Genomic DNA, 21,505 nt, shown 5'->3' with positions numbered 1-21,505 from the left:
GGTCTATAGTTATGTACGCACCTGTCACCTGTCTAGATGGTCTCATCGCTGTCTCGTGTCTTCATGCCTCCTTGTCTACCCGCTCGGCTTCCACGTCCGCTTTTTCATCTTCCGCCTTTCCAACTGCCGCAGGAGGATCAACTGAATTTTGATTGTGTGGTTGGTCATGCTCCTCCAGAGCGAGTTCTTTCTTCAAATCCGGTAGGAATCGGTCTATTCTCTTCCAGGACTCAGACCATAGTTTCTCTTTCGATGGGTCTTGGCTTGGCGACACAAGATACCCGTTGCTCGACATGAATAAGAGAACGTTCTTCAGGTTCTCGGGAACAGCTTCCTCCTGCAAGAATGAGATGTGAGTACGCAAGCGTTGATACGATAGTTGCACAATGTGTTGCTTACAAGACTGTCTCCTTGGCCGCTGTTCATGAGACGGTCCATGATGTCGATGATCTTGAGCCAAAGATCCAGCATCCCGTCCCACTCGGAAAGGAGGACTAGGTACTGCAGGAAGACCTTGCACAGCAAAGAAGCTGCTTGCACTCTGGTTTCGCTCATACCGTCGCGGTCCGATGAGAAGACCTCGGGCTTAAGCAGCCGCAAGATCAACGGAAACAAGACCTCACCGAAGATCGCGGTCCACTCTCGGTGGTCACTCGACGTCAGCTCCGGCGAGAACAACGCCCTCTGAAGAGAATTGAACGCCAGTTGGCGGATCTCTCGACGCGGATTGGTGCACTGTGTAGTCAGCGCCTCAAAGATAGGCAGCCAATAAGCGGACCATGCTGAAAATCCGTCAGTCATTATAGCTTTGCTAAATAATCCATAGCACTCACCCTCGTTGTTCTCCAGGTGGGACTGCTTCATGAGCTGCGGAATACGAGACGTCATGCTGTAGATGATATTGACAGCTTTGATGCCGCGCTGCACGGCCGGATTCTCACTAACAAGTATTAGCATCTACAGATACACTTCGGTCAATAACACATACCTCGGAGCCTCGGGTTTCGCAGAGGAAGGACGAGCTGGTTTCCGTGAAGGTCTCCGGGGGTCCACCTTGGGTTCTTTGGGCACGGTGGCACTCGCAGCGGATGCAAAATCGTTGAGCAGACCGATAGCGGCTTCGTAGTTGTCCGCCATGATGGCTGTTGATGAAGGACTGACTCCGGTCTCCAGTATCTCGAATACCGTAGGTGCGGACGTCTTCTCGGCTGCCAAATTGCGCAGGATGGCCCAGAAGTCAGGTGAGGTCATGGTCTCGTTTCGTAGTGGGCCCTGCTCATCAACACAGAGCTTAAGGCCTTGAAGAACCAATTTGGAAGTCTTCTTAAGGTTGTCTGGGGAGAAGCTCGATACAGTGTGGAGTAGTACTGGGGCGCGGATGAAGTCGTACTCCTGAACGTCGGGTTGAGCCTCTTCCTCTCTACTTCGATCATACTTCGAGGAACTTACATAACTGGCCTGAAGTAGTCTGAAGGAGTAGAAAGTCGTCCTTGAGACGGTTATGGGGTGGTAACTGCTGATATCACGTAATATGGCCTGTAGAGCGTCGACCACGCGCTTGCCGAGTAGTTGGACTGTGTGGTCATCCCGCAGAGCGAGTATCGTGCTCAATTCCAGGATATAGACGAGCGAAGGATCGTACAGCACGTTGTTCCGGGGTTTCTGGGCCAAAGCAGGAGAGTTCGGAGGGACGTTGTCGGCTTTTACGGTGATGACCACTCCAGACCCACTGTCTTCCGGGATTTGGTCCAGTAGTGCATCGACCAAGGCCTCGAGACTGTCATCTGGGAGATTTCTGGTCTTGTTAGCCGGCGGAGGGCAACGTAAGGGGATTCGGGGCTTACGAGAGATGTGCAAAGATGTCCTCCATCTGACACTGATTAATGCATTCAACGGTGCTGAGTGTGCTGTCCAGTTCCTCTTCAGACGGTTCAGGCGGATCATCAGCTGCGTAGCTTTGGAGGAAATTTGAGAAAGCTTGCAGCAGACCCGTGTCATTCTGCTTGGCGGCACGATCTATTACTTGTGATGGACTTCGCAATGGGATCGGCGACACCGCTAGGCGACTACGATCACTAGGGAAGCCGACAAGTGAGTTTGCGAAGAGATTCAGCCAGATCCGGATGATCTAAAAAAACGTGTTAGCGATCAAATGCTCGGTCGTCTTCTTGTCAATCACTCACATCTTTCCAGCCTTTCCGGATGATATGCTCCTTAGACGTGACAACGCGGAAGAGGACAAGCAATGCGAGCTGAGTCCTGAAGTCGCGTCCTATTTTGACAGCGAGTTCGCTAACCATAACCTTTTTCTCATCGACCTGGACTTCTGTGTTCAAGCTTGTATTTGAGGTTGTTTCCTGTGTCAGGGTCGTCATAAGACTCAACGAGTAAATAATCTGATCCAAGGCCTCTGTGATGTTGTACTTGGAAGCGATGCGGGCGCATTCATCAAAGCCTGAGACAACCCTTGCGAAGACTGTGTCGTCGGTAGCAGACATGAAGACGTAAGACAGAGTTGAAACGATTGGCTTCCACGTTGCAGCAAACATGTCCGCATCGTAAATGTTAGTATCACAGATTACAAGAGGACCTGCGGCCTCTGTCTTCAGAAGCAGCTCCCTCCATGCGTAGTCGAACGCATGCTTGTTATCGTGTTCATCGGGCAAAACGATCTCGTTCGTTTTGATGGCGTCGAATATCGCTTGCAAGTATTCAATGGCGAAGTTCTTCCCTCCATTCACACCACGTAGGTTTCGAGCAAAGTCCTCAACCGTCATGCGATTCGCAGATTTGAGATTAGGATTGTGTTGATCGGTGTTGAGCATGATGATGGCATAAGTGAGAACATAGACAGCGTCCTTATCTGCTACGTCTTCAGGTATCGAATTGGCACAGTACTTCTCTGCGAAAGAGGTCACTATCCTCTCAATCAGTGGAGCTTCGCCTGGTAACCGGAACGATTCGAGCATGGACCTCAAGGCTTCGTCGACACGCTTATTTTCGAAGTCGAAAGAGTTGATGAAGGCATCGAGGATTGCCTCATTCCCTCTCTTAGAAAGATACTCTCCCAGAACCTTCTTCGCCACGAGAGTCGTCGATCTCAAAAACCGTGCAACGGCCTCCGGATCAGTCGCAGACTCGATGATGCCCTTGTCTGCCAGAAACGCTAGACCTCCCCGAGGGCTTTCGTTGAATTTGCTTGTGCCTTTGATGATGAGTTTCTTTTTCCGCCGTGATTCTCTGAGATCCGCTGCGTCCATGAAGCCGGCCGTTCTCGGTGGTTGATCAAGTCTCTCCGCAATGAAGGAAATGAATCTCAGTAGTGCATCCAGGCACAATGGCGGGACACTGGTAGTGCTCCAGGTGGCAGAATCTGGTAGGGCGTTGCGTGACAGCATTCCAATCATGTCTTCGCACAAGTCTGCCGAGTTTGGATCGCAGTCGTAATTGACGAATAACTCTACCATGAAGGTAGGTACCCTGGCAAGCACGCAGATGTTTTCCACCATGGCTTGCCTTGCATCTGGCTTTCGTGCACCACCCTCCAGTCCAAGTTTCTGCCGGTCCTTGATCGGTACTGGAGTAGAACGACCACTACTAGTTTGCGACGGCGGGGGTTTGACCAGTTTGGGGGCTTGAGGGATGCCAGCGTACAGCGATGGATCGATACCAGCTTCGCGTGGGATCTCAAAGGACAGATGGAGGCAGGCCACCAGATAGGATAGGAATTTCTCCTGCTGTAGCTTTAAGACTCCCCTACATGTTGACAGTAGCGTCCCAGCAACCAGGAGGGACTCCTGCAAGATCAGCATGTTGTCGGAGCGCACCAACTGGAATAAGTAGCAACATAGGCGGTCCTCGGCGATGGTAGCAAGAGCTGGATGTTTCGCAATGGAGGGGCCGGCAACCTCAAGGGCAACGTGTATTATTCGGAGCGCCATTACACGCATTGTGTCAGGATGCCTGCGGTCGTGCGGGTCCAGGAAGTTGACGAGAACTCTGAACAACTCACGAACTGATGGCAAAGAGTAAGGTCGCAAGTCAAGTGAGTCTGCTGTTCCAGCTTCGGATGCTAACGTCGCCTGGTCCGCTTCCGCTGTGCCCGTCGAAGGAGCGCTTCCGGACTCAGAAGACCGTGGCTCTGCACGGTTTGATTCTGGTGTGGGAGTAGGTGCAACTGTTGCTGGAATGTCGGTGCCGTTCGCGGATGGGTCCATGCTCACTGTGTCCATATCGCCGTTCGTCTTCTTGTCTAGTGCGTCTATCTCTTCCCCAGCCTCTTCTTCAAGGTGTTTCAGATCCTCGAATATGATCTGGCACATCCGTACCATCGAGGCCTCTGCTGTCTGTCTTAAGACCTCTGAGAATCTTGGCCGTGAGCAAATAGTGAGGCCGCGACCCATCATGTCACACACGCTCTCGTCGCTGAGTATATCGCCGCCTGGTCCTGACAGCATGTCCTCCATCAGGTGCAGAATCATCAACAACACCACCTCTTCCTGTGGCGCGTCACTTATATCGAATTGACAGTGCGTGATAGCGGCCGATAAAGACTGCATCGCGACAGCGAAGCGAGGAGATTCGGGGGAGATGAAGCCGTACGCGAGGAACTTCCGTATGGCTCTCAGAGCAAGAATCGTGACCGGAGCAGCGGTTCCTTTTGTCTGGATGATCTGCAGGAACGGGTAGAGCATCGTTAATGCGTCAAAGTTGTGTATGTCCCTAACGCCAGTCAACTCATGCCGCAACCTCCCAAAGCCAGATATCAACGGATTGTCCTGCATGCTCTTGCCCTTCTTTCCACGAAGGCCCCAGCGCACCAGATCGGCTGTACCGTCACCCATGATATTTGCGGCCGAATTCTTGCCCCTTGACTTTCCCAGAGACACTGAGTTCGAGGACCCCAGTTGCACCGGACTGGGGCCGCCGCCCAGAATGGCCGCCACAGAGGAATGAGGAGATCTGGCATGTTTCTGGATCGCAGAGGTGATTGCTATGCATTCGGCTATGACGAGGGACACTGGATCTACCGCGACCGACACGGGGCGACTTCGGTACTGCATTCGAGGCGAGTGGTGTTGCGCCCGACGGGGGAGAGGAGTGCTTGGCCTGGAGGGCGCCGGTGAGACCGAAGGCTCCAGAATCTGGGGAATGCGGGCATCGTGGCTCATGATTACGGGTGTCTCTGGAGGCAGGTTCAATGCTGAGATGGACAGATTAGAGGTGTACCGTTGTCGCCTTGAAGGATACCAGAGCAGTCGCTTCGAAGATGATGCACGCGTTCGTCGATTCCGGCCTGGGAAGCTGGACTGAAAGGCCGGGAAGGATTCGCTGAGAAATTAAAAGAAACTCAAAAGCATCTCTCACTGGGACACAAATGGAGAAAGGGGAGGACTCATGGAAGGAGGCGACAGACAAGCCGGCGCGTGAGCTCGACACGAGGCACAGGTAGATCTTTAGCTGGCCGGTCGATTGTTAGGACACATGGAGCTTCCTCCCAGGGCGGCCAGAGAATAGGTACGTACTCAGCTACTACTGTACTGTACATAGCTAGGATACCACTAGGAGTGACGTTCGGGAGGTTGGCGGCCGGCAGGCAGCTGGCCTGTGCCTCCCGCCATACGCTGCACATAGAGTCTCGAGAGACATGTCCCCCCCTCTCCTGCAAACCAAGGCCAGTGAAATACGCTGAAATTAGGAATTTGATTTGCATGTGGATGTGAGGTGCCATCGGGCAGTTTTGCTCTTCATTGAGATGCAAGGTGAAGAGCTTCTCGCAGTAGGCAGCTGAAGCAAGTGCAGCCAGAGAATTGGTTCAGCCAGCGAAGAGGATAAAGCAATGAATTGATACGTGGAACCCAGGGTCCAGGTCAGAACGAGTCCATTCTGAAGTTCCGCATCCCATCATAACGCCCTTGTTGATGTGTCCCCATAAACGCTCTCCCGTCTACTTTACAGCATGCGAACATCAATGTTTCCTTTTATCTTCCAAAGCAATCTCCTAACGCCCAAAGGTATCTCCATTCGACCCGCTTTCCGCTCCCCGCCGTCGCAATATGTGTAGAAAGTCGCCCAGACATGAGGGAGACAGCGTCCAGTCCTCCCATGGCGAGAAAGAAAAACAACAAAGCTTGGAATGAATGCAACAGAAGTCTATCTGCGACTGCCTCCACAACAACATCTCATGTGTCACTGCCATGGGAGACTTTCTCCACCTTGTTTGCGGGCTTCGAGGACTTCCGTGGCTTTTCGGCAGAGTCAGCGGCCTGGCGTTCCTGATTCTTGGCGATAGTCTCCTTGTCCTTTTCCCACTGGGCCTTGGTATCACTGAAGCTGAACCCCTCCTTGATCTTGGCTTCCTTCTCCTTCTTCTTCCTCTCTTCTTCCTCAGCGGCTTTCTTCTCTGCCTCCATTTCCTGCACTCCGAGTTAGCTTTTATCGTTCGAGTTGTTTGATGGCTGAGCAAGACTAACCTCCATGCGCTTGACATCATCGACGCTGGGTTCGTACAGATGCCAGATAGTGTAGTGCGGCAGACCAACGACAGAATAGTCCATGCGCCTGGACATCTTTCCGAACCCCTCGGTCTCTGCATGTTTCTCAAAGCTGAAAGCCGGGAAATGGACGCCAGATCGGAACACACGAGCCTTGGCCAGAATACTGACACCTCCTACTCCATCGATCTCCATTTCCATATCTGGATCTCCGTAGGGGTCTCGCAAGTAAGCCAAGTGGGGCCGCCATGTCGCATACTCGGCGTATCCTTCAACAATGACAGCATCCTCGTCCAGTGTGTCCGCCAGGGCCAAAGCAGTTTCCGACTCCTGCCATGAATTGAGATCGTATGGCTGTTCTCCGCCGAGCCATTCTGGAAGCGGCCTCCAAACGTCTATACTATAGTCAGCATCAGGAACCATCACGTGTGACCTAGCAACACTCACTTGGAACGATGACGTCCTTGTTGTGGCGCATGAGATCTTCAAGGATGGTGAAAGGGGCAGTCTCTACATCCACGTCTCTCCAGTAGACCCATGAATGGTAGGGCCGCAGGGCGGCACTGAGAAGCCAATTCCTCGCCTGAGCCATCAATTTTCTCCTGCTCGCCTGTGCTGCGAAACCGTGTCGGCTCTCAGCATCCTGGTTGACACTTTGCCCAAAATCCTTCTCAATGACAGATATTTCGCCGTATGGCATTTTGGGGTCCTCCTCAGCCTGTAATGATTCCAAGCTTTCCGTCAACACTTCCAGAGTTCGATCTTGCGAATCCGAGACCAGAAAAGCGAGGTCTATCAAATGATGCGGGTATGTGAGATTGTGTAGATGGGAGAAGAACATCGGCAGGTGGTTCTCGGCTTCGCGGAGGGGGACGCATAGGAGGATGCGCTCTTCGCGCTCCCAACCGCGAGCGGTCCCCTGGACGTTGGACAGATCGTAGTACCGCACGGTTTCGAGTTGGAAGTCCTCTCCTCCAGACAGCAGGCCGAATGAGAACAGCGATGCGAACGATACACCCCCGCCGGGCCATACAAATATGCCGAAGAGAAACGCAACTGCAAGTATTATACCGAGTCTTATCAATAGTCGTCGTCGCCGCCGGGCTGCGGGCGTCGTCCCTCGTGGTTGAAATCTGGCATCAGGGCACAAGTTAGTCAAGTTGAGTGCGACGTGTGCGGCAAAGCAGGTAGAATTGTAGGATGAGAACCAGTAAGTACCGATGTGGTGACATGTCGAACGAGAAGTCCTTGTTCCTCGGATACCCATTGCTGGCAGCATATCCACCCGCATGGTGCCTCGGCACCACCTTGGAGCCGGAGGTCGAGTATGATGGCAGCATTGGGTCAAAGGGTTGAGGGCGATTGCGCGGAAGAAGGCAGTTGGACTCGAACGCAGTCTCAGGATGCGTTGCAGGAGTCCAGGGACAGGCTGGCCCGTCCAAGCTCACTGGTTGTTGTGGCGATCTCCGGGAAGTCGCAGGGCAGTGGTGTTAGATGGAAAAAGGTTCATAGTCTATCGCATGGCGAAGGGACAGAGGTCCTGGAGGATTACTTCGTGTTCGAGTACTACGGACAAGGGCGAAGGTGTCCTGTGTCAACCTCGTGAATGCGAGATGAATCAGCGTGTTGCGACCTTTAGTTGGTTGCTTGCAGCTGGTCCCATGGCGCTAAGGCCACCTACGCGGTACTTTGCCCTCAACGCGGGCCAAGTATCTCGGTGGATTTGCAGCGGCATTCCAGTGAGTAAAGTACATCAGGTTACGGTTTCAAGTGTCACATTTCCTATGCCCAAGATCCAAATTGACGTCTGGGGTTCATCTGCACGGACCCACCATTCAGTTTACCCCTTGCAGCACTCTTGATCTTGAGACACAGTATATTTGGTTCAGCTATAACTACAGATTTAGCGAACCAAGCCAGCAAAAGCAGGCACCGCACGCATAAACATGTTGGCGTCCACAACAGATCGCAAACCTAGTCATCAGCAGCATGACCTAGCACTGAGCGACGCATAAATGCCAAATATTTTATGAGCAGTAAACACGACACTGAGGACCTCTGGCGGTACAGTGTCGGCGTCAAGGCCTACACATCAAAAACACTTGTGGTGCAGCCTGGCAGGAAGCCCCAGCTCCAGAACCCACTCATTTACCTTAGCATAAGTCGATCACATTCGAACGATACACTGGCAGGAGTTAAAGCGGCCACGAGTTACCTAGTAGCGTGTCAGTGAGTGCGAAATGAGTAGACACGAGTGCTCGAAAAGAGCGCCTGCACACACGTCTCAGAAAGCCGTTAAACTCAGCTGTACGCGCCGGCCCTGATCTGTCACACCCCAAGACGGAGCATAGAGATCGCAGGCACTGAAGCCAAATGACATCCCCCGAGGGGAAAGACTCCACTACTGGTCATCACAGCACATGACTGCTCTAGTGCGGGAGGATGGCTCGGCTTGTACATATCGTTGAATGGATAAGCTATTATCATCATAAAAGATGACGTGCGCAGGCGAAAGGAGATATTGACTGACCTCTTCGCAGCATGTGCTGTCGTTATCGGAGCCGATATGGTAGCTAGCGTTGCAAGCGGTTGCACCGCGTGAGGCTCTGGCGGTATCTTTGTTTCTAGCCTTCCTATGGGATCGCTTGTTAGCTCGTGAACACTCAGACTAGCTGGTGGATAACAGGAGACGTTGCAAGTGCGATGATCAGAAAAGTTTTTTGGTATAGGTTGTGTCATCAAGTATGTTCAGAAGCAGAACTGAATAAAGATGTTTTCATCATGAAATCGCCGCAAGTGAAAAAAAAAATGTATGCTTACAGGTCAATACGATGAAGCAAAGACTGTGATTCATATTGCAAGTTGCCCTATGGTATTGTCAGCAAAACTTGCCTCGCGTGTGAATCAATCATAGCAAGAGGCTGGAGGCTGTGCTTCAGATGGTGATGCATGTTTGTTCTCGCTCATAGAGTTCGCGCGGAACAAGTGGATAAAAATATCATCAAGAGCGCCAAACCCAGTCCAAGCTCGCAAATGGTTGAAGGGAAGGTATCAGGGGTTCAAGACTGACCAAAACGCTGGAGCGTCACCAGAGTGAAGCAAGCTTCAGTCACGTCACGCAAGCAACAGCACTCGCTGGTTGCGGCGCCATGGCTGGCTTCACGGGCGTGCAGAGTCAGTCTCTCCATCGTCTATTTCGACAAGTCGGAGACTGCTCAAATACCCCTTGTGCGCAGCGCAGTCCCAAGACATGTGGTCGTGCAGTTGCCGGGACTTTCTGTCGAAGGTTGTGAGGTTGAAGTTGTGCAGGAAAAGGCAGATCCAATTCTGGCAGAAATTTTGTAGCTGCTGGAGGTGTGGGGACGCAGAGCTCGGGCCACATTTAACTCCCCTGGGGCACGCAACCTGCGGCAGGCAGGGAGGCATTGGATTTCGATTTCGAGTTCATCATCCAAACTAAGTCTTTTTTAAGTCCTTTCTTTGACTGCAGCAGACCCTTTGCGAGAAATTGCCGTTATTTGTGGTAACGAGGTCACCTGCTCATCTAAGGACCACACTCAGTTCAAGCCACATTGAAATGGCAGACAGGAGGCGGATCAACGGTCCCGTGGGCGGCACCTTGCCCCCAGTTTTTGCTGGTGACGAGACGACGGTCTTGACAGAAAAAGCGACAGCCAGGAGCAGGCCCGTCAACACAGCCCGACCAATATGTGAGTGTTCTTGCTACTCCCGCCGTCGCTCCTTGGAAAAACTCCTGACTGTGTTTCAAAGTCCTCAAAACTGGCGTCACTCCTTCGGCGTCTGGCTCTGCATACCTTGAGGTCCAGACATCAGCAAAGCCTGGAGTCTCCGGTCTCAAACTGAGCTGCACAGTTCATGGACCAAGAGCACTACCAAGATCAACGCCCTTCTCGCCGCACATTATCCTCACCACTCACGTCAAGTATGCGCCCTTCGCAACAAAGCAGAGACGGGGCTATCTGAGAGACTCGACGGAACGTGATCTGAGTATCCACCTCGAGACAGCATTACGGGGAGCTATCATCGCAGACCGCTGGCCTAAGAGCGGTGTCGACATCATCATCTCAGTAATCGAAGGGGATCAGGACCGGAGTCTCAGCCTTGGCAACCACGACGAGGCTTGGGACACGATGAATGTCCTGGCGGGATGCATAACGGTAGCATCAGCCGCTCTGGCTGACGCCGGCATCGACTGTGTCGATACGGTCGCAGGAGGCGTGGCAGCTCTGGTGAGCGGCGGCGAGAGCAGTGACTCAAAGCCGGAGATAGTGGTCGATCCTCTGGCCTCCCAGCATGACAACGTCCTTGCAGCTTGTTGTGTTGCGTATTTACCAGAACGGGATGAGATCACAAACCTGTGGTTCAAGGGAGACTTGCCTGCAACAGACGCCACACTGTACACGGGAATGGTTGAGAAGGGCGTCCTGGCCTCTCAAAGTGCTAACCGTGTGCTGGTTGGTTGTTTGAAAGATGCTGCAGCTCAAAATAGCTGAGTTTCTCGGACTCGGTAAGATACTCAGTGTCACGAGAGTTTGGAAAGGCGGCCGGCCCGTTGAAGTGGGAGGTACTTCTCGGAGCCAAGAGCTTAGCAGCCCACCAAGATTTCTATCCAGGGCCCAACGATGATCCTGAAAGTGGTTGCGAGACATAGAAAAAGCCCAACCATGACTACCTCACACCAGCCAGTGTAATATCAGCTCAAGCACGGATTCGCCCCGAATATCAGGGGAGAGCGCTTCAAGCCCTCACAGTCATCTTCAGGTGGTGACTGGCTTTCGACAGACTCTGCTAAAGCCCTACACTATAGCGAAATGGTAAAGAAGGGACGGGTAGAGGCGCAAGTGAATCACAAAACAGAAATGTGTGGCGCATAGATGTAATGGAGGACATCAATTAGACTCCGTAGACACCTGCTCGACTTGGACGGCGACATTGAGTTTGACCACAAATTCCAGGGTATGGTCAATACAGCCTGTATCTATGGTCCCAGACACAAGGCCATCATAGATCAATGATCTCTGTGTGGTCTGCTTGTAAATATTTCCATGCAAGCCTCACATGTCAACTGGATCAAAGGGGGTGAAGTCCCATTTCTGTCTAGCCTCGACAGCTCAGCAGCTACCCCTGCCAGCCTGGAGTTCAGGGACTCAAGTGGTGCCGCCTGCCCCACACGGATCGGGCATTGCACCATTGCCGTCATCCCGTCAACTACCATTCTCCCATCTGGCGTCTTACATGCGATCAGCATCACGCTTGCCAGACAGGGTGCAGTGAGCCGTTTCGCATCATGCATCCGTTGTCTGGCTTCTCTCAGATAACTTGATTCTTCATTTCTTTCCGTTGTACCTCCTCAGCCCCAGACATTTCGACCCGAACGCGAGCATCCGACCTGACCTCACTTCCCACGTGCCTCCGAAGAGGCCGCGGCCCGAACGGGCTGTCACCAAGAGCCAGCACCTGGAGGGACAAAGATCGCGACAGATCGGCCCAAGATGGAGCACACGGTGGAGGCTCTCACCCACCGCCAGCCGGCCGCCACGTTCGATAATGCGAGCATGTGGCACAACCTCACCTCCTGGACATCGTTCAACGTTTCCAGATATGCTCCCTCCTTGGAGGATCTCGTCCTGGCTGGCCCTCGAATGGTCATGAAGCTCGGGAAGCTCGGCGGCTCTTATATTTCCTTCCCCGATGCTATAGACGGCTTCGGCCAACGGGTCGTTCCTGAAGCCACCGATTCGGATATATTCTCTACGACTCCTCCCGGTTCCGCCAGTATCATCTCCACTGGATCCAGCATTGCCTCCGCTGCTCCCTCTAACCTCGCCGAACTAGACCCGACCGCTTCGGTATATCGATTCTCGATGGAGGGTGCAAAGGGCATAGGGAGCGTGTTCAGCTACGCCACGAGCAAGTGGGCGCTTTGCTGTATCGCGATGGCAGTGGTTCTGAACAGAACACACATCTTTGCCGCCACTCGACGGCGTCTGCGACTTAAATGGCACACCCGCTTGATTCTACGAATTGCGCCTATCGTTCTCTTCTTTATACAAGCTCGGAGCATACTGCAGTCCATACAATGTCAAACCTCGGCTGACTTTTCCGAGCTACGATGGGGGAATGCAAGCAAGAGTTCGGACCTTATGTTCTCGCAACACAACACACTGCTCCACGGCGTGAGCTCCACGCTACTCTTTGGTGCCACGGACGAGGAGTCTTGCCTAGCTGTGCAAATGATACCGTCGGGTTACGAGGAGTCACCGGAGCTTAAGGGCTCTCTGTCTCTGCTATGGCCTCTCTTCGGCACCTTTTGTCTCAGCCAGATACTCGAGACTATATCATGTGCCGTTCAAGGACGGCCAGTGTCTGCTGAGACTGGTATGACGCTCTTTGAGCATTCCCTCGCATTTGCTGAGGCCGATGCTGCTATCAGCAATCAGCTCGGATGGGGTTTGTTCAGTTCTGGGGCTGCAAATGCCACGTCGAAGGCGAGTGCTGGTGCAAACATTGCCATAAGCCGATCGATGATCATGAAAAGAGTCAACACTCCTCCTGAAGTCTTGCTGATCGCCTTCTTCTCGGCGATGAGCCATATCACCAGTCATATCCTCGGGGTATTCGGTAAGCAGGCAAGATTTCGCCTGATAAGTACAGGGCTGTGGGCGTCATGTTTCATGGGAAGCCTTGTTTGGAGCGCCATCACATTCTCCTTGGAAGATCCCTCCCGGCAAGGGCTACTCAGGTACCCTACCGTGTGCATCATCGGCTTCATACCACATGTGCTGGTCTTGGTTGGCATCATAATTTGTTTCACAATCTACTCTGTGGCACTTGTGTTGTCTGCTCTGGCGACACCTGCAGATGCAGACTCGGGACAGCATCTAGCATTCAAGCAACGACTGGCACTCGCGCATGCCAACATGCAGGCGAATCTCTCATTTTCGGACCTGCGGATTACGATGGAGATGGACTTCTACACCGCATTGCTCCGGACTGGATTTGGTGCCATCACAATGGCCTCTGAAGCTGTCTACCTCAATGAAGACAGGCAAGTGGGTCTCAAGCGTACGACGTGGCTCGAAGATGAGCGGTACCGAGAGATTGAAGAACTGAAAATGAATTGGATGAGCTCTGGTGTTCCAGGATCACGGTACGACTCAACAGGTGTCATAGGGCTCGTTCCTGTCAAGGACGGGCAGCTCAGGGCAACGAGTGGGTATGCTCGCGAGAGGGCTGCTCAGAAGCTATCGAAGTCCCGGGCTGGTGAACGCCGCAGCATACGAGACGGGGTCGGGGCGGCAGAGCGCAGCGGACGCTGGCTACTGGCTCTGGACTACTTGATGCACATCAACAAACTGGTTCTCACGACTTGGGCGATGGCAGTATGCAAGGTGCTTGCTAGTGTCGGGGTCCAGAACCCACCAAACTGGCTTAAGAATTGGTCGAGGCTTCCGAAATCTGGCCGCCCGGAAGAGAAACGTTCAAGGAGCGGCAGGCCGTACGAGGCCATCATCGCAGGAGAAGGCTCCATTGGCCTCACCGAGATTCATCGTGCTGATACTGTTGACGTGGAGCAAGAGCTTCGACAAACGTACAACGACAGAGAGGCCTGGCCTGATGAAAGTGCACGTGAACGCTGGATGGATAATAAGTTGTATCTTTGGTGGCTGTATGGAGGCTGGTGGGGGACCAAAGACAGAAGCGGCGACTATCGGCCAACAGCAGAAGAGGAAGACTCAGATTGGGATGCCACAAGTGTAATCACGACAGCCGAGTCCGAAGCGTCAACAAACGATGACAACGAAGACGACTGGGAAGACGACGACGGCCAACGAACACCAACACAGCGATCCCCTTTCACATCCAGAGAAAGCACACCTGTTTTTGACAACCCCATACAACCGTCTGATCTCGCAGCCCTTCTCCACCCCCGCAGCTCCGAAGAGCGAAATCAAGCACGTGCGCTCGCCGCACACCTTGGCTCAGATCGTATCCTGACGCGGTCGGGCTACCGACGACTCGAGCAGGCTCAGCGCTCACGCGTGATTTTCCCAGGTCAGCACGCGCACACCATCAAGAAGATGACAGCCGAAGAGGAGGCGGAGGTACTGGAGCAGATTCTGCTGGAACGCCGGGCCGCGGCGGCTCCAGATGACGGGGGCGCCAGCGCGGGATCATGGGCCACGGGGGCGTCGGGCATGGGGCCCGATGGTCCTCAGTGCGTGGTATGCCACAGCTCGCCGCGCACAATCATCGTATGGCCATGCCGGTGCCTGAGCCTGTGTGACGACTGCAGGGTGGCGCTTGCGATGAATAACTTCGACAAGTGCGTCTGTTGCCGCCGGGAGGTCATCAGCTTCAGTCGCATCTACGTGCCTTGATCGAGGGGAGCAGAGGAGGGCAGGGAGGACGGGTATAGTCTATTCGCCTACTGGGCACATAAGCGAGGACGGGCAAAGGGCACGTTTGGCGTAATTGGCGTTATGGCTTCTACTTTCGCTTTTGTGTATCACTTGTTTCTTGAACACTTTCATGTACAGGTCTCACTCATCAACGTCGGACAGACGAAAGGCACATACAATTAGAACAGGAGGTATCTATGCTCATTTCTTCCGTTATACCAACTTCTATCCTGAATATTGCCCGTTCACAGATGCAACCGACGAGCCGAGTCTCGAGCTGCAGTTCCTACATGGCAGCCCACTCGAGCGTAAACGTCCTCACCCTATCTTCATCAGCATCTTGTTGGCTTCCTATTGCCTCTTCTGGTGGAGCCTGGCCACCTATCAAAAACCCCTTTTTGACACCAGTGCCCAGACGACCACCACTAACAAGATCTAGCAGAGTGATTTCTTCGTCCCACCCAAAGCTTGTAGCCATGAAGTGTGCATGGTACCTGAAGGGATCACCAGGATAGACACTGTAATCCGCACCGAAACGTATGCCTGGAGTGATGTAGTAGCCTCTTGAGTTGAGATGCTTGTAGAAAGGGTAAGAACGGGGGGCCTCAACAGGTACGCTGTAAGCTTTGGGTTCTGACAGCATGTCAACACTGGTAGTCGCCGTCAGATGACGACTTGTTGCAACTACAGTGGAAGATGGGGAGGCAGTCTCCCCTCGCCCTTGCTGAGAAGACGAGAAGAGCGACTCCTCATGATTTGCAGCTGCTGTGAATCGCACCGAGGCCGCGTCTATCTTCTCCGGCGGAGGGGACAAGGGCAACTGGATTTCCTCGGCGACTGGTGGGCTGTCAGACCTCACAGGGATTCGCTTGGATTTTTGCTTTCCTCTCATTTTGGCGCCTTCAGCCTTCCTGATAGCGTCTTGTTCGTCTAGGACTCGCGAGATATTTTGCCGTCGCGTCCTCAAAGATTGTAGGTAAGCATGCTTGGCGGTGGTGTCCATAGATGTCAGGTGAGCCAGGTGAGATGCGGCGTCGTCCACGACATAGGCGACGCCCTTGTCCACTAGTAGCTTCGTCTCCTCAGGAAGAAGCTCCAGCGGAAGTCCAGAGAAAAGGTTTTGGGTTGGGTTTTGCGGTGTGGTACCGACCAAAACGGCACAAATGCAGTGGTCACGGCGCAGAGAGGCGACATCTCTGACCTCGAATACGAGGTACCGATCACCTACTTTGGTGATGCGCATTAGCTCTGACATCCTAGATGCCCGTGCTCAGCCCCAGTGTTTCTATCGCACAGAAGTTAGCTCGACTCTTGTTGGAAGATTGCTGAGCTGAGTATGCAGAGAGGCAAGAAGAGTCATAAGTTTTTGACACACAAGTGTTATCAGCATTGAAAATCTCAGGGGATTGACAGATTAAAATGTTTATTTAATCATTCGAATTTTATGCATGGGGTTGATATGAAGACTGAGGGAATGCTGAAACATACCTGTGCTGTTGAGTTGTGATGTATGTTGAGTTGAAGTTTTGCGAAAATCTGCCGGTTTTATAATCAGGATTGGCAGAAAGTTGGAGCCCGTGGGCGGTGTGAACCTTGCAGGGCTAGAGGTTGGGGGAGGGTGTAGTTCAGACTCCCCAGGGTTAGGTGAAGTCGAAGCGTCAGGAATGGAGTGCCGATCAGAAGTCGATGCCGTCTTTGACGGTGCTGGCTGGTGACTTCTCCTTGTGATCCTCCTCTTCCATTGGAGGGAGTACATAGGGCTGAATAACGAGGCCCTTGGTGCCACTCAAATGGAACGAGAGATCCTCGCGGAAGTGGTTGTTTTCGGCGCCACCACCACCTTTTTCATGGAAGATTGGCAAGCTGTGCACCCTGAGTATGCCCTGACTCTGCTCCTGGACTTTCGATTCACTGCTGGATGACGGTGGATTGGCACCAAGCTTTGGTGGCAGCGGTATCATCTCGAGGACTCCGTCAGACAAGAGTTCCACCCAACGCGTCACGCCATTGCTTCGGGGAAACAGCGTAATTGGCAGTGTGATGATGGCAGTCAAATTGCCACAATACTGGCGCATAAGGGCCCTCAAGGCGTGCAGAAACTGAAGCACCTCAGCAGGTTGACAGGCCCCGGGGGAGTAAAACGTGGGCGATAGGAGGCTGGGTATGACAGCTCGGTGAATCGTCGACGGCGGAGAGTTCCGAAGCTTTCCCTGCAAGTTTCTGATAAATACTTTGAATGGCGATTGTGATTCCTTCGCTTCGAACGAGAGACCCTGAGGATTGGAAGCTGGAGTCGCGGAGAGTGTGCCTTGAATGGAGGCCGGGGCCAGCCTCTTGGTCAAGTCGAATGCATGACAGAACACAGCCTTGGAACCGTCTACGTCTACAAGAGAAGTTAGGGAGCTGCTCATATTTTCAATGTGGGAAAGGGCCGTGCCTGGTCTCTATACCTACCATTCGCAGCGGGATTGGGAGCGTTCCTACTGGCGAGGCTCTCATACCTCCAGGCAATCTTCATCTTGTCATCTGTCTGGGTTGTTGTCTTGGAAGAAGTGCCTTCTTGCTTGGTGGACACAGCTGGCAGTTCGTGCTTCCAGGTTTCCGGATAGCCCAGCACATGAACCTGGTGGCCCTGGACGAGCCCCTCGGCAGCATAGTACCTGAGAAGATTGCCAGCGAAGTCTGTTGTCCCTTGTTCTTCTATGAGAAGAGACGATCCAAGTGGGAGACCGGCGTGGCCAGCAAGGATCCCGTCCAGAGAGGCAGTCCCTGTGGAAGTTGTAATTCGACCATCCAGAGGCGATGGGCGTAGGCCCGGCGCAAGCTGTGCTCCGGATCGATTCTGGGCAGCAGCTTGCGAGGAGGGAGACGCAGAGATTACTGCATTTCTCTTGCGGAAGGACATCTCGGATCGGCGAGCACAGGGCCTTTTGGGCGAGCTGTCTCCTTCTGCTCTGTTGTTTTCTCTTGTTTCCACGGTCTCTTTGGTGCCTGTTATGAGTTTTATGAGAGCATGTACGTAGCTACCCCTCCAAAATATTTTGGGCCCTGTAGGTACCTGGCTAGCTTCTGCCACTACTAGCGATGAGTGCTTGCTACCTACCGCCTTCCTAGTCAGGAAGCTTTTCGCGTCCGCGGGGACATCAGATTACTGCGGCCGTTGGACATCAGAGCGCCTCGGAATGCTCCCAAATTTTTGGCTGGCCTGCATTTCTGCCCTCCTCAGTCCTCGACACACGACGATACAAGCCGCCTGGACACCCCTTTTCTTCCCCTTTGTCGCTCAGTCCGATTCATTTAGTCATCATGGCCGAGCCTTCCAGCGACGCTCTCCTCTTCGAGGAGCAATTCGAGATTACCAACGTCGATCACAAGAAGTACGACCGAGCAGCACGCATCACCGCCAGCTCTCTTGACCGCGCCACCAGTCTGGAACTCGACATCAATACCGAACTCTTCCCCCTCACTGCTACTGAGAACATCGAGGTCGCCCTGGCCACGACTCTGAACCTGGACGGCTCAAGGGATGACGAGAAGACCTGGCGCGACGTTGCGAAGCCCGGAGTGCAGACGCTTGCCGATGGGTACAACTACGTTTGCTACGGAAAGGTCTACAAATTTGAGGACGGAAAGGCGGACAAGACTCTGTATGTACTGCACTTCACCACCCGAGGCTGTCACGAGACACGACTAATTGGACGCGTTTGCAGGAAGGCTTACGTCTCCTTTGGCGGGCTTCTCATGGCTTTGGAGGGACCTGACAGCAAACTCACGCCTCTGCGAGTGGACAACGTCTACCTCCTCGTTAGGAAGTAGTTGGGGTCTTGTCTTACCACATCAGGGGATGCCGGCGTTGCAAAGATTGGGTATTAATTCTAGTAAAGTTGCCGCAGAAGGAGTCTATCTGACCAACAGGCAGTCGTCCCCGAACCCCCCATAAAAAACTCACTACCGATGGCCCAAAGCCCTGATAAGAAGTGCGATTTACCGCCCATGCTCAAGTCACCACGGTGGCACAAGGCATCATCGACTCGCCGATATTCGATTTGTCGTCAGCCGGTCCACTCACTCTTGGTCTACTCATGGGCGCTGTACTTGGTTCGACTCGGTGCCCAGCATCTCTGGTCTCTGCTATTCTTCATCATCGTGCGGCCCTGGAAACGGCAACTGTCTACGCAGTCTCGCTTCGATGTTGTCGAATTGGGGCTCATTCTTACGGGTCAATATACCCATGCGGATGAAGAAATCGAGCATGATAACAGCGCAGTTTGGTTTCCACCTGCCCGCTGCAAGTTGCTCCTTCACTTCATCAACAGTGCAGAGCATGAAAGACTCGACTTCGCCGTCATTCGGCTCAGGGATAATATCATCAGGTAGCTCAAGATCATATACCCATTGGCACTCGGGATAAACATACCCATCGCCGCCTCCAACTCGTGTGTCGTTCACATAAATATACTTGACGAGCCCTGCAAGCCTCGCGCGCTCGCGCACTATCTGCTCGGGAAGGCTTGCCTCTTCATCAGCCTCGCGAATGACGCACTCGGAAGGGATCTCGTTCGTTGTGAGACCCCCGGCCACCGTGCTGTCGAACATTCCGGGCCATGAGCTCTTGGCCTGGCTGCGTTTTGGCACCCAGATCTTGATGCCGTAGGGCGCTGTTGGATAGTGGACGTACGCAATGAGATGTACTCCGTATCGCATGAACCCAAAGAGAGCAACCGCAGCCCGTTCCATGCTGAAAAGAAGTTCCCCGTTGCGGCCGTACACAGGCCATAGCTCGCTCCTCCAGCCTTTCAGGATTTTGAAGGTTTGGTTGAGGCGCAGATAATGCGTCGTGGCCGCTGCGAGCTCCGTGCGCTTTCTCTCAGTGGCGGGCTTATGGAACATTTTGACAGTCTTTGCAAAAGGGTCGAAAACCATATCGCCCCTGATTGCAGGGGGCACCAGCTTAAGCTCGTCGAAGACGCTCTTCAGCATGTAGCCAATGGGAAAGACACCCTCGCTGTCCTGCCAGACAAGGGTGTAAAGCTTATCCATTTGTCTTGCATATCTCTCCGGATGGTTGCTCACGTACGGAAAGCTACAAAAGCGGTCAGTATCCTTAGCACACGACACTACTGATGCGTTCGACCATGGACAAATTCGCCGCGATCTTGAAACAGACAGAGACCAGGCGACCCCCGGCGGATGCTTGCTTCCGAAGTTGCACGGGGCTCGGAGGCCGGCCTGCAACATGTTGCTGCTGTTTCCTGCCCGAGGACGGGACGAGAGGCAACAATGCATATATGTCTCGGGCCAGATGGGTGAGCGTCCAACCAAGAGAGAAGGGCTTACCCGTCACAGCGGTCCAACAGCTCCTTACTTGTGAGCCTCGGTGCCATAGTTGCCAGATTTTCTGCTGCTGCTACCGCTGAACTGGTGGTATATTTTTGACTTGATCTGGAACGAGCCGGAGCTGCATTCAGATTTGTGGTGGTGAGTGAGGCATTCGCGAGTATGTGTCAAGAGAGAAAGGACTGGGTGAGAAGGAGGCAACGACAGGCTAGTCAGGCAGAGGCATAATCTTTATAGCAAGCCAAGGCGGGCGACCAGAGGGAAGAGGGAAGAAGAGCCTCACATAATCTTCCGGCACAGACGGTCCCTCTCAACCATAGTAGATATGCCTCACCAGGTGCCTCCCAGAATGCCCGCGGACGGGAGAAGGGCCCTGTCAGATTAAGGGGCCGCATGTTCATGGGACAAAGGGCCAACCCTTCCCCCAGTCGGGCTGCTGTGCTGCTGCCAGTTGATTTGCCCGGGCTAGCAGATCAGGTGCTTTCTTGGTGCTGCCGGTCCAACCCACAACGGAGTCGGCACTAGGGATCTAGTAAGCTGTCCGGGGTGCGTGGTGAATGCGGTCCTGGTCACTGATTGTGTGTGCTCAGTGGTCCTGCCATGTGGGCGCCAGGATCCGAGGTCAAGAGAGCCCACGCAGCCCAGCCAGGCTGCCTGGGGCCCTGGGCCCTGGAGAGTTCCGAGAGTGGGTTTGAACAAGGGTGCTCTGGCCAGCGAGAACCGGCCGGAACGCTGAGGCTCCGATGCTTGCTGCTGAGTCGGCCTCTCACCGTCAGTCACACACGCGCACACAGGCTCAGCTCCGAGAGGGAACCATTAACGACAAGAGAGCGCCCCGCGGGTCGGAGAGGTTCCTGGGCTTCATCTGGAATCGGATCGAGCGACTGGTATTATGGAACGTTGATGTGCGGGTACGCGAGCCTTGTTTCGTGCATGGTGTGATAGATTCCGGTGTCACGGCGGCAAGGGTAGCAGCGCGGTCAGCTTCCCCCCTCCAGGCTATGGCCCCAACGGGATCCCGCCTTTCTCACCATTTGGTGCCGGCGCAGTGGCCGTCATGAGAGCCCAGGCGCCGGGGGAGGGACGAGGGAGGTTGGCGAGGGTGGGAAGGGGAAACATCCAGTTGGCCGAGTTGCTGCCCCGACATGCCGCATCCAGTCTGGACCACCTGTATTGTGCCGTGCGAGGCAGCAGTGGTGTGTGCAAGGCCTGCCGAAGGGGGTCGAGCCCGCATTATCTCGTGCGCTTACA

General features: G+C 53.7%; 8 protein-coding genes across 8 annotated transcripts; 3 read left to right on the top strand and 5 right to left on the bottom strand.

Moving 5' to 3' along the window:
- Window positions 1-61: 61 nt before the first annotated feature.
- On the bottom strand, window positions 62-5,171 carry J7T55_010230 (pattern formation protein EMB30; the record flags this gene model as incomplete). Its single annotated transcript, XM_053131433.1, has 7 exons — window positions 62-337; window positions 400-782; window positions 834-940; window positions 989-1,392; window positions 1,450-1,777; window positions 1,845-2,128; window positions 2,184-5,171. 7 exons carry the CDS (start codon window positions 5,169-5,171, stop codon window positions 62-64), a joined length of 4,770 nt encoding a protein of 1,589 aa, XP_052990656.1.
- A 1,011-nt stretch (window positions 5,172-6,182) lies between these two features.
- On the bottom strand, window positions 6,183-7,834 carry J7T55_010229 (uncharacterized protein; the record flags this gene model as incomplete). The annotated part of the gene is made up of 4 exons (XM_053131432.1): window positions 6,183-6,416; window positions 6,474-6,889; window positions 6,942-7,627; window positions 7,713-7,834. The coding sequence occupies 4 exons, from the start codon at window positions 7,832-7,834 to the stop codon at window positions 6,183-6,185; spliced, it is 1,458 nt and encodes a 485-aa protein (XP_052990655.1).
- Window positions 7,835-10,071: 2,237 nt separating this feature from the next.
- J7T55_010228 (uncharacterized protein) lies at window positions 10,072-11,008 on the top strand (the record flags this gene model as incomplete). Its single annotated transcript, XM_053131431.1, has 2 exons — window positions 10,072-10,204; window positions 10,266-11,008. The coding sequence occupies 2 exons, from the start codon at window positions 10,072-10,074 to the stop codon at window positions 11,006-11,008; spliced, it is 876 nt and encodes a 291-aa protein (XP_052990654.1).
- Window positions 11,009-12,007: 999 nt separating this feature from the next.
- Window positions 12,008-14,896, top strand: J7T55_010227 (uncharacterized protein; the record flags this gene model as incomplete). Its single annotated transcript, XM_053131430.1, has 1 exon — window positions 12,008-14,896. The coding sequence occupies one exon, from the start codon at window positions 12,008-12,010 to the stop codon at window positions 14,894-14,896; it is 2,889 nt and encodes a 962-aa protein (XP_052990653.1).
- Window positions 14,897-15,203: 307 nt separating this feature from the next.
- On the bottom strand, window positions 15,204-16,172 carry J7T55_010226 (uncharacterized protein; the record flags this gene model as incomplete). Its single annotated transcript, XM_053131429.1, has 1 exon — window positions 15,204-16,172. The coding sequence occupies one exon, from the start codon at window positions 16,170-16,172 to the stop codon at window positions 15,204-15,206; it is 969 nt and encodes a 322-aa protein (XP_052990652.1).
- Window positions 16,173-16,593: 421 nt separating this feature from the next.
- Window positions 16,594-17,822, bottom strand: J7T55_010225 (uncharacterized protein; the record flags this gene model as incomplete). The annotated part of the gene is made up of 2 exons (XM_053131428.1): window positions 16,594-17,300; window positions 17,372-17,822. The coding sequence occupies 2 exons, from the start codon at window positions 17,820-17,822 to the stop codon at window positions 16,594-16,596; spliced, it is 1,158 nt and encodes a 385-aa protein (XP_052990651.1).
- A 401-nt stretch (window positions 17,823-18,223) lies between these two features.
- J7T55_010224 (uncharacterized protein) lies at window positions 18,224-18,733 on the top strand (the record flags this gene model as incomplete). Its single annotated transcript, XM_053131427.1, has 2 exons — window positions 18,224-18,564; window positions 18,628-18,733. 2 exons carry the CDS (start codon window positions 18,224-18,226, stop codon window positions 18,731-18,733), a joined length of 447 nt encoding a protein of 148 aa, XP_052990650.1.
- A 315-nt stretch (window positions 18,734-19,048) lies between these two features.
- Window positions 19,049-20,301, bottom strand: J7T55_010223 (uncharacterized protein; the record flags this gene model as incomplete). Its single annotated transcript, XM_053131426.1, has 2 exons — window positions 19,049-20,000; window positions 20,255-20,301. 2 exons carry the CDS (start codon window positions 20,299-20,301, stop codon window positions 19,049-19,051), a joined length of 999 nt encoding a protein of 332 aa, XP_052990649.1.
- Window positions 20,302-21,505: the final 1,204 nt, after the last annotated feature.

This window comes from Diaporthe amygdali, assembly GCF_026229845.1.
Source record: "Diaporthe amygdali strain CAA958 chromosome Unknown NODE_26_length_719862_cov_65_716256, whole genome shotgun sequence".
NCBI lineage: Eukaryota > Fungi > Ascomycota > Sordariomycetes > Diaporthales > Diaporthaceae > Diaporthe > Diaporthe amygdali.
The sequence above is the reverse complement of the archived record's forward strand: the minus strand, read 5'-3'. Positions and strand labels throughout refer to the sequence as shown.